The 14,050-nt window shown below is 35.6% G+C and overlaps 1 protein-coding gene across 1 annotated transcript in view; it reads right to left on the bottom strand.

Moving 5' to 3' along the window:
- The window catches only part of CDH2 (cadherin 2), a 209,055-nt gene that overhangs the window by 49,774 nt on the left and 145,231 nt on the right, over positions 1–14,050 (bottom strand). Inside the window, exons 3-6 of the mRNA XM_034995826.1 lie at positions 10,030–10,256; positions 8,193–8,339; positions 6,285–6,440; positions 1,473–1,617 (exon numbers count right to left, since the gene is read on the bottom strand). Coding sequence (XP_034851717.1) covers positions 1,473–1,617; positions 6,285–6,440; positions 8,193–8,339; positions 10,030–10,256 — 675 coding nt within the window. The remainder of the gene's footprint in view (positions 1–1,472; positions 1,618–6,284; positions 6,441–8,192; positions 8,340–10,029; positions 10,257–14,050) is intronic.

Raw genomic sequence — 14,050 nt, 5'->3', positions numbered from 1 at the left:
GACCAGCATACAGCAGAGACTCTATAAACGTTTGCTGCATGAACAAATGAATGGTCAAAACAAAAAAAGTATATTCCGGAATGTTGAACCAAAATACTGATTACAATGCAGTTTAATTCAAGATCCTTACAGAACGACTACTGGAAATACATGCATGAAATGTCTATGGGAGGCTTTCATGGAAATTCACGATCAAATGCATAAAAAATATATCTTTAATGGTTTATTTTTGACAATTTTCGTGAAGCAGTACTTTTAATAAAGTTAGAAACAACAGAGGAACATATGAAATAAGTGATTTAAAAAAACAACAAAAAATAATTTCCGCACGTAAAAAATCTTTATCTTCATTTATCTTTAGAATATGTGTATAAGACTAGTGTTTTAGTAAGGATATGTTTAATGTTCTTTGATTTTATAGTATTTTAAAATACCAAAGAAAGCTACTCTGGAATGTGACTCAGAAGGAGCCACAGATGGTTGAACTTCCCGCACAGCCCCATCCTCCCACTCCAGCTCCCCTCACCCCCCACCTCTACTTCCTTTCTGAGGATATAGACAGGTACAATTGAACCAAGACAAAGTGCCAATCTAAGGCATATGTGGTTATATCTATAAATTGGCGTATGCATAAAGGAGCTACTGGTATCAACTGGCGTAGGTGACAAAGGTAATATGTAGCACTATTTTAAATGTTGAGGCTCTCAAAATAAAAATAATGATGTAGCTAATTAAATCTCTCCAAACACCAAATCATCTCAGGAAAGCTGGTGAAACACTCTCTTTTCCCACCTCTCTACCCACTGGTTTTCTTGTTCACTAGTTTTTCAAACTAAATTGGCCTTCCTAGCCTTGGTCTTCTGAAGTTCACAGTATTTTCAAGGACCCGAGTCTAAAATCACTGCACGATGGTGAGAGGGTTTGGCAACTCCTGTTTCTAGGCTAGGACACTTTCCATGACACTAGTTTAAAAGTGTGGGCTGCAGAAGACATTAGGGTCATTCCAAAGTAAATATCCAGTGTCACCACAGCTGTCTCCAAGCCCCCTCTCTGCTTTTTGGCTTTACCTAGGAATACCAAGTACATTTCAGACTCTCTAATTGAGTTTTACTTGCTCCTCCGAGTAATATGATAAAATCTGTACTTTATAAACAGAAAGTCTCTGGTCTTCCAGCGCTCACTTTTTAGCCACACCGACTTTACCAACTGCAACAGAATGAAAGGATCCCATAGATTCTATAATATAGAATCAGAGACTTTAGTGTATATTTTTTTCCAAAGTGGGAAGTGATATTTTTCTGTTTTCTCTCTTCAATCGGTTTTTTCTTGTTACCTTCTTTTTTCCCTAAAATCATTTCGCATGAAAGAAAGTAACACCAAAAGGCTCACATGATTTCTCCTTTTCTTGCTTATAACCAGTGCTGAATTACACAGCATTTCCTGAATCTCTGAATTATTATGTTCAAACTTACCGGGCTTTGACCCCTCAGGAACTGTCCCATTCCAAACCTGGTGTAAGAACTCTGGTCTGTTATCGTTCATATCAATAACATTGATGACAATGTCAATAGGGTTCTCCACTTGATTTCCATTAATATCCACTGCATGTGCCCTCAACTGCAAAAATAATTAGAAAACAAAACTATTTAACACTTTTATGTCTCAAGTGAGAAGATAAAATATACAATCACCATGCTACCAAAATCGCAAGGGTGAACAGAGAAACTGAAGAAAAAGCTACTCTCCCCATCAAAATTTAAGTTAGCCAGGGCACCTGGGTGGCTCAGTCTGTTAAGCGTCTGACTCTTGATTTCGGCTCAGGTCAGGATCTCAGGTTCCTGGGATTGAGCCCTGTGTCGGGCTCCCCAATGGGTGTGCAGTCTGCTTCAGATTCTCTCGCTCCCTCAGCCCCTCCCCACCAAAATAAATAAATAAAATCTTAAAAAAAAATTTAAGTTAGCCAAACTTCATGTGATTAGGATAGATATTGTAGTAAAAAGCCAACACTTACTATTTGCTAGGCATTGTGCTCAGTTTTATGGATTTTAACTCATTTGATCCATATACAAAAGAGTGAGGCAGAAATGATAAGTGCTTGAAGGTGAAGAAATTGAGCTTCAGAAAAGCTAAGTGATTTTGCTCTGTCTCTTGACAGAGCCCATAGACAAAGCCAGTTCTGTCCAGTTCCCAAATCCTTTTGCTAAATCCGTACATATGAGTCAGGGTAATTAAAAATGTACTGGGCACAGAGTAGTCGTAGAGATTAAAAGAACAGAAGAGAACTTAGAATTAAATGTGTTTAGGGAATTTTGACACTAGGTGGGTTTTTGTTTTCATTGTAAAAGTCACTCGCCAACATTAAAAGTGTGTGAGTATATAAGACAATTGTTCCTCTCCCAAGCTTGAGTTCTCAGTTTTACAGGTATTCTAAAAATTTTATCTTTTTTTTTTTTAAATTAATACAGTCACTCAGCTACTCTTGGCAGAATATCCTCAAAATCTTTTAATCCAGCACATAGAGATCCATTACATTCTTTTCAATAGCTGTGTAGTGTTCCGTTGAATTGCTACTTTTTAATGGGAATGCTTCTGTGGTTTTTTTCCTGTGAAGTATCATGCTGGCTAATGGTTTCTGTTGGATATGCTTCATCAAGTTAAAGAAGCATCAACATATCCCCTTTTTAAAAAATTTAGAGGTTATTTAACACATGAAACAATGTAAATTTTATTATTGCCTTTTAACAGCTATAAAATAATCCTTTTTCCTTCACTTATTTAATACATTACATGTTAATACATCTTCACACTGAAACATCCTTGCAATTCTATAATTGATTCTTTTTTTTTTTTTTTTTTTTTTATGAGTATCGTTCTTTTCTGTGCTGGCAGTAAGAATCTGCAGAGCAAGAGTTGACCCCAAAACTGATCTGAGTTTTTAACCACAGGAGTTCAGATAATGAAACTTCATACAGGAAGAATTATTTAGAATTTTTGTATTGATATTATTTATATTCATAAATCCAAGACTAGTCTAATTAGAGACTGGTCTCCCGTGTGCTATCTTTATCAAGTTTCCCTATTAATGAGATTTTGTCTTTATGAAAGGTTTGGAAGTTTTACTTATATCTTTATGGTTTAGAACAATATAAAAAGCACTAGCATTACATGTTCCTGAAGGATTAAAAAAAACCTGGTTGATGAACTGGTTGATGAAACAATCAAGTCCTTTGGAAGAAGGGAATGCTGAGTAGTACTCAAGAGTTTAAAAAAATTTTTTTAAAATTTTTACACCCAAAGTAGGGCTCAAACTCATGACCCCAAAATCAAGAGTCAGATGCTCTACAGACTGATCCAGCCAGGCGCCACCCTCCCTTTTTAAAGAATAACTCTCATTTTATTTTTTTAAGCTCTACATCCAATATGGGGCTTGAACTCATGACCACGAGATCAAGAGTCTCATATTCTACCCACTGAGCCAGCCAGGCACCCTTGAAAAAGTTTTAAAAATTTCTCATATGCTATTCGTCTGTTTAGATCTATAGGAATCTTGCTCTACCACATATCAATATTTTAACAATTTTCAAAACTTCAATAATTTAAAAAGTTTTTACAAGTGCAAAAATTCAACAAATATGTTATTGTTCAGGGTAAGAGTCTAAAAACAAACACATGCATATATGGAATAAAAAGTTTTGAATGACTAAGTATCGATGATAAACCACTGGGAATACTAATTCAATACATGGGACAACTGGCTATCTACAAAGGAAAAACAAAGTGGATCTATATACCTCTCTCCTTTTATTTATTTATTTTATTTTATTTTATTTTTTTAAAGATTTTATTTATTTATTTGAGAGACAGAGAGCATGAGAGACAGAGAGCATGAGAGGGAGGAGGGTCAGAGGGAGAAGCAGACTCCCTGCCGAGCAGGGAGCCCGATGCGGGACTCGATCCCGGGACTCCAGGATCATGACCTGAGCCGAAGGCAGTCGCTTAACCAACTGAGCCACCCAGGCGCCCCTACCTCTCTCCTTTTAGTAAAATAAACTGCACAGAGGTTAAAAATATAGATGCAAAAATAAATAAATAAATAAATAAATATAACAGATAAAATTGGGGAGATTAGAATCTTGGAGTAGAGAAGGCTTTTATAACCATCTCTAAAACAAGACTTTGATAAAATTGAAAAACACAACTAATTTTACAATGCAAGAACTGTAGTAGGGTAAAAATTATTAACAAAGTTTAAAAACAAACAACAGAAAAGGATAATATATGACAAATTAAACATTAACATCCCTAATAGATAAGAGGTTCTTAACACTAAGAATAAAAAGTAAACAAGCCAAAAGAAAATTCAACAGAGAGGGGCGCCTGGGTGGCTCAGTTGGTTAAGTGCCCCACTCTTGATTTCAGTTCAGGTCATGATCTCAGGGTCATAAGACTGAACCTCATGTTGGGCTCCACACTGGACATGGAGCCTGCTTGGGATTCTCTCTCTCTCTCTCTCCCTCTGCCCCTCCCCCCACCTCTAAAAAAACAAAATTCAACAGAGAACAGGAATAGGAAATTCACTCTGATTAGATATTCAACGTAGGCAACTTAAAGCATTAAGATCATTTCTTTGCAAATAACAGTTCGAGAAGTAAGAGAATAGAGTGGAGAAAGTATATCTCCTACACAGTGGGCAGGTAGTGCAACATAATGCAACCATTCTAGAGAACTTCACTATATTTATTAAAATAATTCCAAGTTTAGGAATTTATTCCAAGGATATAATGGGCAAATGTACAAAAAAATGTTCCCTGCCACATTATTTATAGTTTCAAAATAAAATTAAAAAACTAAGTTACCCAAATGTCTACCCATAAGTAATTAGTTAAAATTACATTACATTCATTCAACAAAATAATTTGAAGCAATTGAAAATGATGCTATAAGTAAATAATTATTTACTGACATGGAAATATGCTAAATCTTATGACTGCAAAAGTGACAAAAGCTGGTTTCAGAGAATGATGCCAATTTCAAAGAAATACATTTATGAATCTAGGCAAAGAGAAACATCCTACAGCATATCACCAAAGTGTTCCAAAAAAAAAAAAAAAGAAATAAACAGGTTGGTTTTACGTACTGAGATTACAAATCATTGTTACTTTCTCATTAGTATTGCATTATTTGAAAGTTTTTATAATGCGCATATATTCTGTCTAAAAAAATGATAATTTCATTGCAAGTTTTAGTTATTCATGCAGAAACTGGAGAAGTAATAAAGACCAACTTAGGTTTCTATATTAAACTCATGAAAAAATTGTTGAAATCTTGTTCCAGGAAATGTGTAAGCATGGCTTAAAAAAAAAAAAAGAAAAATGCCTCTTGGAATTTGATTAATATTAGGTAATTCTTGAGTTTTAAAACACTCACTACAATTAGTATTTTTAAATTGGAAAAATCAGTTTCAAATATATATGTATATTTAAAAATATGAACATATAAATTATATACATAAAGTTGTGATAACTCACCAAGAAAACAGATAAAACAGAAAAATAAAGAGCATAAAAATGAACATAAGAAATATAATAAGATACTATATCTAAGAAAATATTGCTCAGATTGGCAGATTGATGAAACCAAGTGTTGGTTGGGTTATGAGAGAAAGGGAAATCTCAATTTCTGGTTGGGAACATCAAAATGGCACATCTTTCTGGAAGGAATACAGCCAACAAATAACAAAATTAAAATGTACTACCCATTTTCTAAGACTATTTCATGGTAACAATCAGACCAAGAAGAATAGATAAAGATGACGAACACAGATGTCTATTGAAATCGTAAGAAACTGTCATTAAAATTATAGCCTAATTGCTTCTTGGCCTTTTGGCTAAGATCAAGTGTAAAATTATAGCCTACACATTTAATGGAATACTATACAGTCATTAAAAGTGTTGTGATCTCTATAATTTACAGGCAACAATTTTGACCTCCTTCATGTAAATTTGTTCCTGTAAGTCCTTAGCCACACCAACATGTAAAGGGTAAGGAGATTTTTGGCAATTTCACTTTCTTCTTTGGCACTGTTTGTTTTTTACCCTAAGCATTCATCAATCCTATAAAAACAATGAAATCATTACAACAAATTGAAAAGGCTACAAAGCTCACTTCTGGTATTAAACCTGTCAGTATCAAAGCCCTAAGGCCAATGTTAAGAGGCAAACGTTAAGCTCTACACAGTTAGAAGAGTATTAATACATCAGATTATCAGCGGGCTGAAATCTTACATGAAACCGGGCTATCAGCTCACGATCCAGAGGCTTGGTCACTGACAGCTGACCTGAGATGGGGTTGATAATGAAGATACCGGTTGGAGGCTGATCAGCTCCTGGCCCCGTTACGCTATACCGTAGTGAAAGGTTTTTATCTCTATCCGACCTGATCTGAGGATCAAGAAGACAATCATATTAAATGGGAGACTAAACGAGCTCTTTATCAGGACAGGACATGCCACACCTCATGCCCTTTTTCAGTTACAAACTTAACAGCGTCTCTTCCCAGAAAACAAGTCCTTTCTCTCATCCTAGCTTCTTGGTGATAAGCTTCAAAAAGAGATGTCACCTATCACCGGAAAGACTAGGGCCAGTATTAACCTCTAAAAGAACACTCGCTAGGAGCAGTGCCAAAAAGTCAAATTTAAGGAGTGTCAGTTTTTTAAACTGCATCAAATTGTATCCAGGGAGATTATAGGTTATGATATTTAACATAAGAACAGGTGTCCAATTTAATTGAAATAAAACTTGTTTACCTTTTTGTATCAGTTAGGAGAAGACATAACTGTTTAGGCCACAGTGTGAAACAACCTTACATGGGAACTCTAATGTTATGGGTGAGCTTGGAAGTCAGATTTCTGCACTTGCATTATAGTGACATTATTCACTGCAATTCCAAAGCTTTCCGTGTCATTTTAAGGTGGCACCTATTACTCCAAATTCTTTATTAATAACAAAACATACAAGAGATCATTTTACAATACATTTTTATGCTCTCAAAAATTCAACCCACTATAGGCTCACTGCCTTTTCCTCCAAATCTAATAATTCCCCAGAAAAATAAGTTTATAGGTGAGCTGACATAGGAAAAGACTATAGAAAGGGAGGAAGAAGAACAGCTCAGAGAAAGCGCCAATTGGCAATACCTTTGCAGGTGATAATAACAGATCTTTATGTAGTAGGTAAATATACTTAACCCAGTAACAGAATCTAGTTTATTATTTTTCTTGTTAAGGCAAAATTCTCTTTTTACTCATTGTCCATTAAAGTAGGAAAAAAAAGCCTTTATTTGGGGGTTATGTTGTTCATTGTTAAATTGAATTATAATGTGCATTAAAATAAAATACGCAATACAAAAAAATGACTTATTAAAAAATACAGCTTTCAGTAAGTATGTATTGGAATGCTAAATTAATCATGCACACAAACATCTACATTCAAATAAATAAATACACAATAACTTTGTCTTTTTTCCTTTTGTAATAAACGATGGGTAGCTAATTTTACTAAACATACACAGCTACCTGTGATTTTTTTTCTCCACATCTGATGGTATACATTTGGAGTAACTGAAAAAAAATTACTTCTCAGATTTATAAAAGCCTATGGCTTTGCACAGCCCCAGGGATTCTGTTAATGGTATCAGAGGTCACTTCCTTTTTTCTTTAAAAAACTCTCACATGCACTTGGTGCTGGCCTTTTTAGCAATGATTGCCCCTTTATTTCTTCTTTGGCTCAAAAGCTATCTGTAGAGGGCAAAGATCATCATGGAGAGCACAGCTGTCAGACAGGGAAGTGAAGGGGTGTGTGTGTGTGTGTGTGTGTGTGTTTATGTGTGTTGTGAGAAAGGGTATGGTCTGGGTTGTGGATGCATGTTGGAGTTAGGGCTTACGTATTCACACACTCAACAGACTGCATCGTCCGTGGTGTAGGGGACCCACAGAGAGCTCTACTTACACATAATCTGAGATAACAATTTTTTTTAAAAAGAGGCTCTATACAACACTATAGACATTTCATCTATGCAAAAAAATATATTTTTAATACATGTTGTAAAGTCTATCTTGTGATAAAACAGACAAAAGCGTTTCTAACATACACTTGACACATGCCATGGAGACAATTAAAATTGTGCCAGCCTACCCTGACAAGCTCTTGAGGAAAAGGTCCCCTGGAGTTTTCTGGCAAGTTGATTGGAGGGATAACCCAGTCTCTCTTCTGCCTTTGTAGGTGGCCATTGTGCTTAGTCACTTGTCTTGGGAATACTATTTCTTCAATTTGTTGTGATTCCTTTGCATTAAAATACAAGACATTGCTGAGTACTAGGAAAAACATTTTCTGAAAGACAGCAATATCAATGGATACCTGACAGTGTAGGGTTCACTGTTCTGAACAAGAAAATTCACCTGGAGGCCCTCTCCTCATCCCTCTATTAAAATAATAGAAAACACCATAAAATTTGGGGGTTACACTGATCATTGAAGGATTGAATTCCAAACAATTTATTATGTGGCACATCTGTGTAAACTATTTGCAGTTTCTATAACCATCTTAGGTAGGAGTTAATATTGAGCAAAATTTAATGGTGTCCTTTTATACATCTCTCATTAGTTTAAACCACAGTTCAGGTAATGTGCTACTGTACATTAAATTTAGATCTTGATGTGCTAAAATATAATTTGAATTCCAAGAGAAGTTTAATACATACTGCTAAGGCATGTCTCAAATATTTATGACCCTATTAAATCCCACAGAATTAATGCTGTAATTATTCTAAACCTATGTCAGCCATGATGGATGCTGTAGATGACCCATTTTGCACACTGGGTATTAATCTCTGCTGGATGTCAACATTTTCTTCTGTTTCTCCTTATATCTGTAGACATTTTAGCCATTAGCCCTTGCTGCTTCATGAAAATATCCAAGCTAGTTTGCTGGAACACAGCGAATCATCAACAACAAAAGCATCTTTTCACTCAATTAGTTACCAGTTTCTCCCTCTGTAGTCCCCAAATGACATGATTTCCCTTAACAGTTAATAGATTAATAAATTACATTTCACATAATAAAAGTCTAACATTGGGACAAGAGAAAAATGATATCCTTTCCACAAATACACTTACTCATATTTGATTGTGGGTGTGTATGTCACACTTAAAATTAAATAGCAGAAGTGAACGTGCGTATTCTTATCTCCCACAGTACAATAAGTCTACAAAATGTAATAGTTATACTTCATGAAATTATGGACTTCAAAATAGATGATTTTCGTGTCTCCTCATATTTTTTTCGAATTAACACGAATTAGAATATTCAGAAACTAATAGTTATCATAACTTTACTGAAGAAGTTATTGTATCTTATTAAAAATTCCTAGTATAGTGATTTATACAAAGTAAGTGCTCAGTAAATGTTTGCTGAATTTAATCAAACTGTACTTTGTTGGAAGTCTATCTACTTCTTTTATTCTGGTTCACAGCAGCTTCCACCAGAGGGAGTATATCATTCCTTGAAGTTAGGTCAGTAGTATAAATAATTCATACTCCCCAATTTGATTATTAAGGGACAAGACAAAAACCCAATACTCCTAGCTAGAAATGCTTTCCTATTGCTACTGTATATCTGTACTTCCCATTTAATAGACTTTACTAGTGACATCTTGCAAAGAATTATTTTCGGGTTATATTTAACAGCTTGTAAAGCTTCAAAGAAACTTAAAACAAACAACTACTTCTAATTTAAATTAAGTTACAAATCTCAAAGTATAAACAACCATTTCAAACACAATTTCAGATAGCTTAAATATATATTTAGTCTAAGGTAAGATTAAAAAAAACCAACAAAATAATATTGAAGTGGCTGAAGATCATAAAAATTCAAATATTGGCCAATGTGACATAAAGCAAAGCATCTATTTAGTTCCAACTGTATAAATCTCATTTTTAAAACATAACTCCAAAGCCATGTTTGGATACTCTACCTTCACTGAATCCTCAGGTAAGGTAGGCTTGAGGCTCAATTTTACTGCTACTTGCCACTTTTCCTGGGTCTCCTTATCTTGGGCGTATATCAGGAACTTGGCATGCTCAGAGGAGAGGGGAAAGCTTCTCACAGCATACACCATACCGTCTTCATCCACCTTAAAATCTGCTGGCTCACTGCTTTCATACTGGACTTTCCTTTTTCCATTGCAGTTGCTGAACTTCACTGTAAGAGATAACAAACCTACAAGTCACATGATAATACAAACACAGAAATGTCTAAGTCTGGGTCCCGCTTAGGTTAAAGGGTAAAACGCGGTACGCATAAAACACAGAAGTTTCAGTTTTACATTATTAAAGGAATTCTCATACTAAAGATACCAGATTATGATTCTGAGTTGGTCCCCAGAATCTCCTTGTTCCAAAGCCTTTCCCCTCCCTCCACATTCCCCTGCATCTTGGAGCCCTTGGCTACACCTGTTTTTTCCGCCATGCTCTCCCTCTCTCCCTGATATTATCTGCCACTCCTTAACAAAACTCCCACTCATCCTTTCCGTCCCAGCTCCAGAGTCACTGAAGGTGGAACCATCCCTAGTTCTCTATCTTCATGTAGCAATCTGAACTCTACTACCACAGTTTTATAGCCATTCCTGACATTCACGGTGAGAGGTACTGTCAGGGCCAATTTTCTTAGTTATCTTGAATACTTTGCACATTTCCTGGCACACAGTCTTAACTTATAATTTTTGAATAAATTCTTCAAGGAAGAAAGCAATAACTTTTATTAATGTTGAATGCCCACCATGCTCTAGAATTATAAGACCGTAGTAGTAATTAAAACGGGAATAATTTGCAATTTCTAATCCTCATGGTGCTTATAATAGTTCTATGAAGCAGTAACAATTTATAAATGTTCAGACATAAAAATAAAACATATCTCAAAATATATATCTTATCTTTATTTAACATGTAATGACTTAAAATTGAAAAAAAAAATCAATGCTTTCTTAAAAGCAACATCAACCCGATGGGCTCTGAAAAACAAACTGAGGGTTCTAGAGGTGGAGGGGTGTGGGAGGATGGGTTAGCCTGGTGATGGGTATTAAAGAGGGCACGTTCTGCATGGAGCACTGCGTGTTATATGCAAACAATGAATCATGGAACACTACATCAAAAACTAATGATGTAATGTATGGTGATTAACATAATAAAAAAGTGCAAAAAAAGAGCAACATCAATCAGCTTATGTCTCATTGGATAACAACACAAAAGTTAAACCACATGCTTATAAATGTAGGACTAAACACAGTCAAGCCAAAGTAAAATTATAAAATAATAAAAATATTCTCTAAGGAAGATGATTTCCTTTGAAATCCTCAATCATTCTTTATGAGGAAAATTTCTCTGGGAATAGCATAAAGGGAGCAAAGAAAAAACAATGTTTTAAATTTCTGTAAACATGTGATGTTATGTCCTAACCCCAATTTGTACATAGGATATATTCTGGAAAGCAATTAATAGGTACACATTACAAAATATATACTACTTTTTGCATTTTTCAAATATCTAAGTAAATTTTTCAAACTCCCACTCCACATATGGATTGATGAGTTCTTTTGTTTTCATTAATATAAATTCACTGAGATGCGCACAAGATCACAGCCAAATAATATGCAAGCTTATTTCCCTTAGTAACCATAAAATCCTTGATAACAATAATAAAATACTTTAACTACTGAATATATTATTTCCCACATAGTCCCACATATATCATCCTTCATTTTTCAAACATTTAAAAATGAAAATAAAAGTTGTATCTCATGGGGCGCCTGGGTGGCTCAGTCGTTAAGCGTCTGCCTTCGACTCAGGTCATGATCCCAGGGTCCTGGGATCGAGCCCCGCATCGGGCTCCCTGCTTGGCGGGAAGCTTGTTTCTCCCTCTCCCACTCCCCCTGCTTGTGTTCCCTCTCTCGCTGTGTCTCTGTCAAATAAATAAAATCTTTAAAAAAAAAAAGAATAAAGTTTGAAAAAAGAAGTTATAACTCACACTAAATTATGTTAAACCAGAATATTTGTCTTCGGAGTAGAAGTATCCCAAAAGATACTTATTTACCTCATCTTACTTGCCATGCGATTTAAAAGTGAAAAATAGGTAATCTGTTCTATAGAACAATGCCATCTACTGCTAATCTTTTATTAAAGACAAAATGAAAAGTAAAATTGATTTGGGGGAACCCTGCTGAGAAAGCAAAATTCAAGACTTACCATCTTTGTATAAAAACACCTTTTTATATCAGAAAAGGTATTTGTGAACTTAAAAACATAACGTAGGTCAGACCTTTGCACTTTTTTGTTCCTTTTTTACCACTCTAGCATGGACCCTCATCAATTCACACCTGGATTGTTGCATCTGCCTCCTATAGGTCTTCTCCCTGCTCCAGGTCATTGAGCATCTACTCCTAGACTAAACCTCTGTTGCTCAGCCAGGTCTCCTCCATGCTTACTATCAATAATATTATATACCCTCTTTCATCTGGTGTCCAATGCTCTTTTCGCTCTTGGTCACTTGATCTCTTTGGTAATTTTTGTACATCATCTTCTAAAACATATTCGACCCAGTTGGATTTCTCAGTCATTCCCCTATCTCACTGCAGCCCAAACCCCATGCTCACCACTTTTTCTGGAAAGCTCCTCCACCCCCATTCTCCATGCCACAGCTCCAGAGCCAGGCCATCATTTGGGCATAGGGTCCACCTGGATGATCTTTAGAAGATGGCAGCCAATGCCCTCATTTGGGAAGGCTTCAAATTTTTTATTTTAATTTAATTTTAACTCTTATTTGTTTTTACATTTCCTGTCCATGGAAGCACATATTAGCACTTTATTTTCATTAGGATTATTACAAGAAATAATGTCTACTTATTAATGGTTTCATGTGACTAAATCTTCTCTCTGTAAGTAGACTGTAAACTCATTTTGGCTTCCTGACAGCGAGTCTTGGTTATTCTGTTTCCTAGGACACCTAAAAGTGACAGAGACAGTATAAATGCTTATTAAATTTTCACAGACTAATTATATGGTGAATACCTTACAACTTTTCAAAAAACTTGAAAATAGGCAGGAAACATAGAAGTATGTCCAGCCTGCTGCAGCAATAACGTTCAGCAACCACCACAACAAAAAATCTTTAAGTAATTTGACTTTGTATTCAGTTGTTGGGAGCAAAAGAAAATAAATTAATAGTTGTTGCATGCCCGGCATTGAACAAGTTACTGAAGATTAGGTTATCTACTTTAGCCTTAGCAATAACCTCCTGAAGTGGAAATCATTATTTCTGTTCTACAAATGGGGAAAGAAAATTCAGAGAGTCATCCGTGCCCAGGGCTTGACTTTAGGTATTCTCCTACCAAAGCAAAAAAGAATCCAACTAAACTCGTGACTCCTAAGTTCCCGAAACCTAAACCTTTAGTAAACAGAATAAAGACAAAGGGGTTCGATAAATGCTCATGAAGAGAATAATGCCACATTTAGATCTCCAAAAGTACCAGAGTAAAGAGTATTATTAAAAAGAAGTCCTTAAGTTAGAGTGTACCCTAAATGTCCCCTAAAGGGGAGTAGCTGGGCCCTTGGAAGTGGGGTGCAGAGGGGCAGCCAGCAGAAGGGGAAATTCACGCTCACTCTTCCAGTGCCTGAGGATTCTGTTAATTTGGTACTCAGCTACCTACTTGGATTCAGGTGTCAGAATGATGCAGGGAAGGGAAAGAAGAAGGCCTTTAAAGAAAAATGCATTTGCAAAGAAGGAAAAAAAATATGCCTTTTCCTATAAAGGGTCATGGAACATCCTATGAATGAGAAGTGGTTGACCTCAGGGAAAACTCTCTGCAGGAAATTGCATAAAGGTCAGTTCGTTCTTTCTTCCTTCCTTCCTTCTTTCCTTCTTCCTTCCTTCCTTCCTTCTTTCCTTCTTCCTTCCTTCCTTCCTTCCTTCCTTCCTTCCTTCCTTCCTTCCTTCCTTCCTTC

This window comes from Mirounga leonina, unplaced genomic scaffold, assembly GCF_011800145.1.
Source record: "Mirounga leonina isolate KUSES-001 unplaced genomic scaffold, KU_Mleo_1.0 Mir_93, whole genome shotgun sequence".
NCBI classification, from domain to species: Eukaryota; Metazoa; Chordata; class Mammalia; order Carnivora; family Phocidae; genus Mirounga; species Mirounga leonina.
This window is presented reverse-complemented; position numbering and strand designations above follow the sequence as displayed.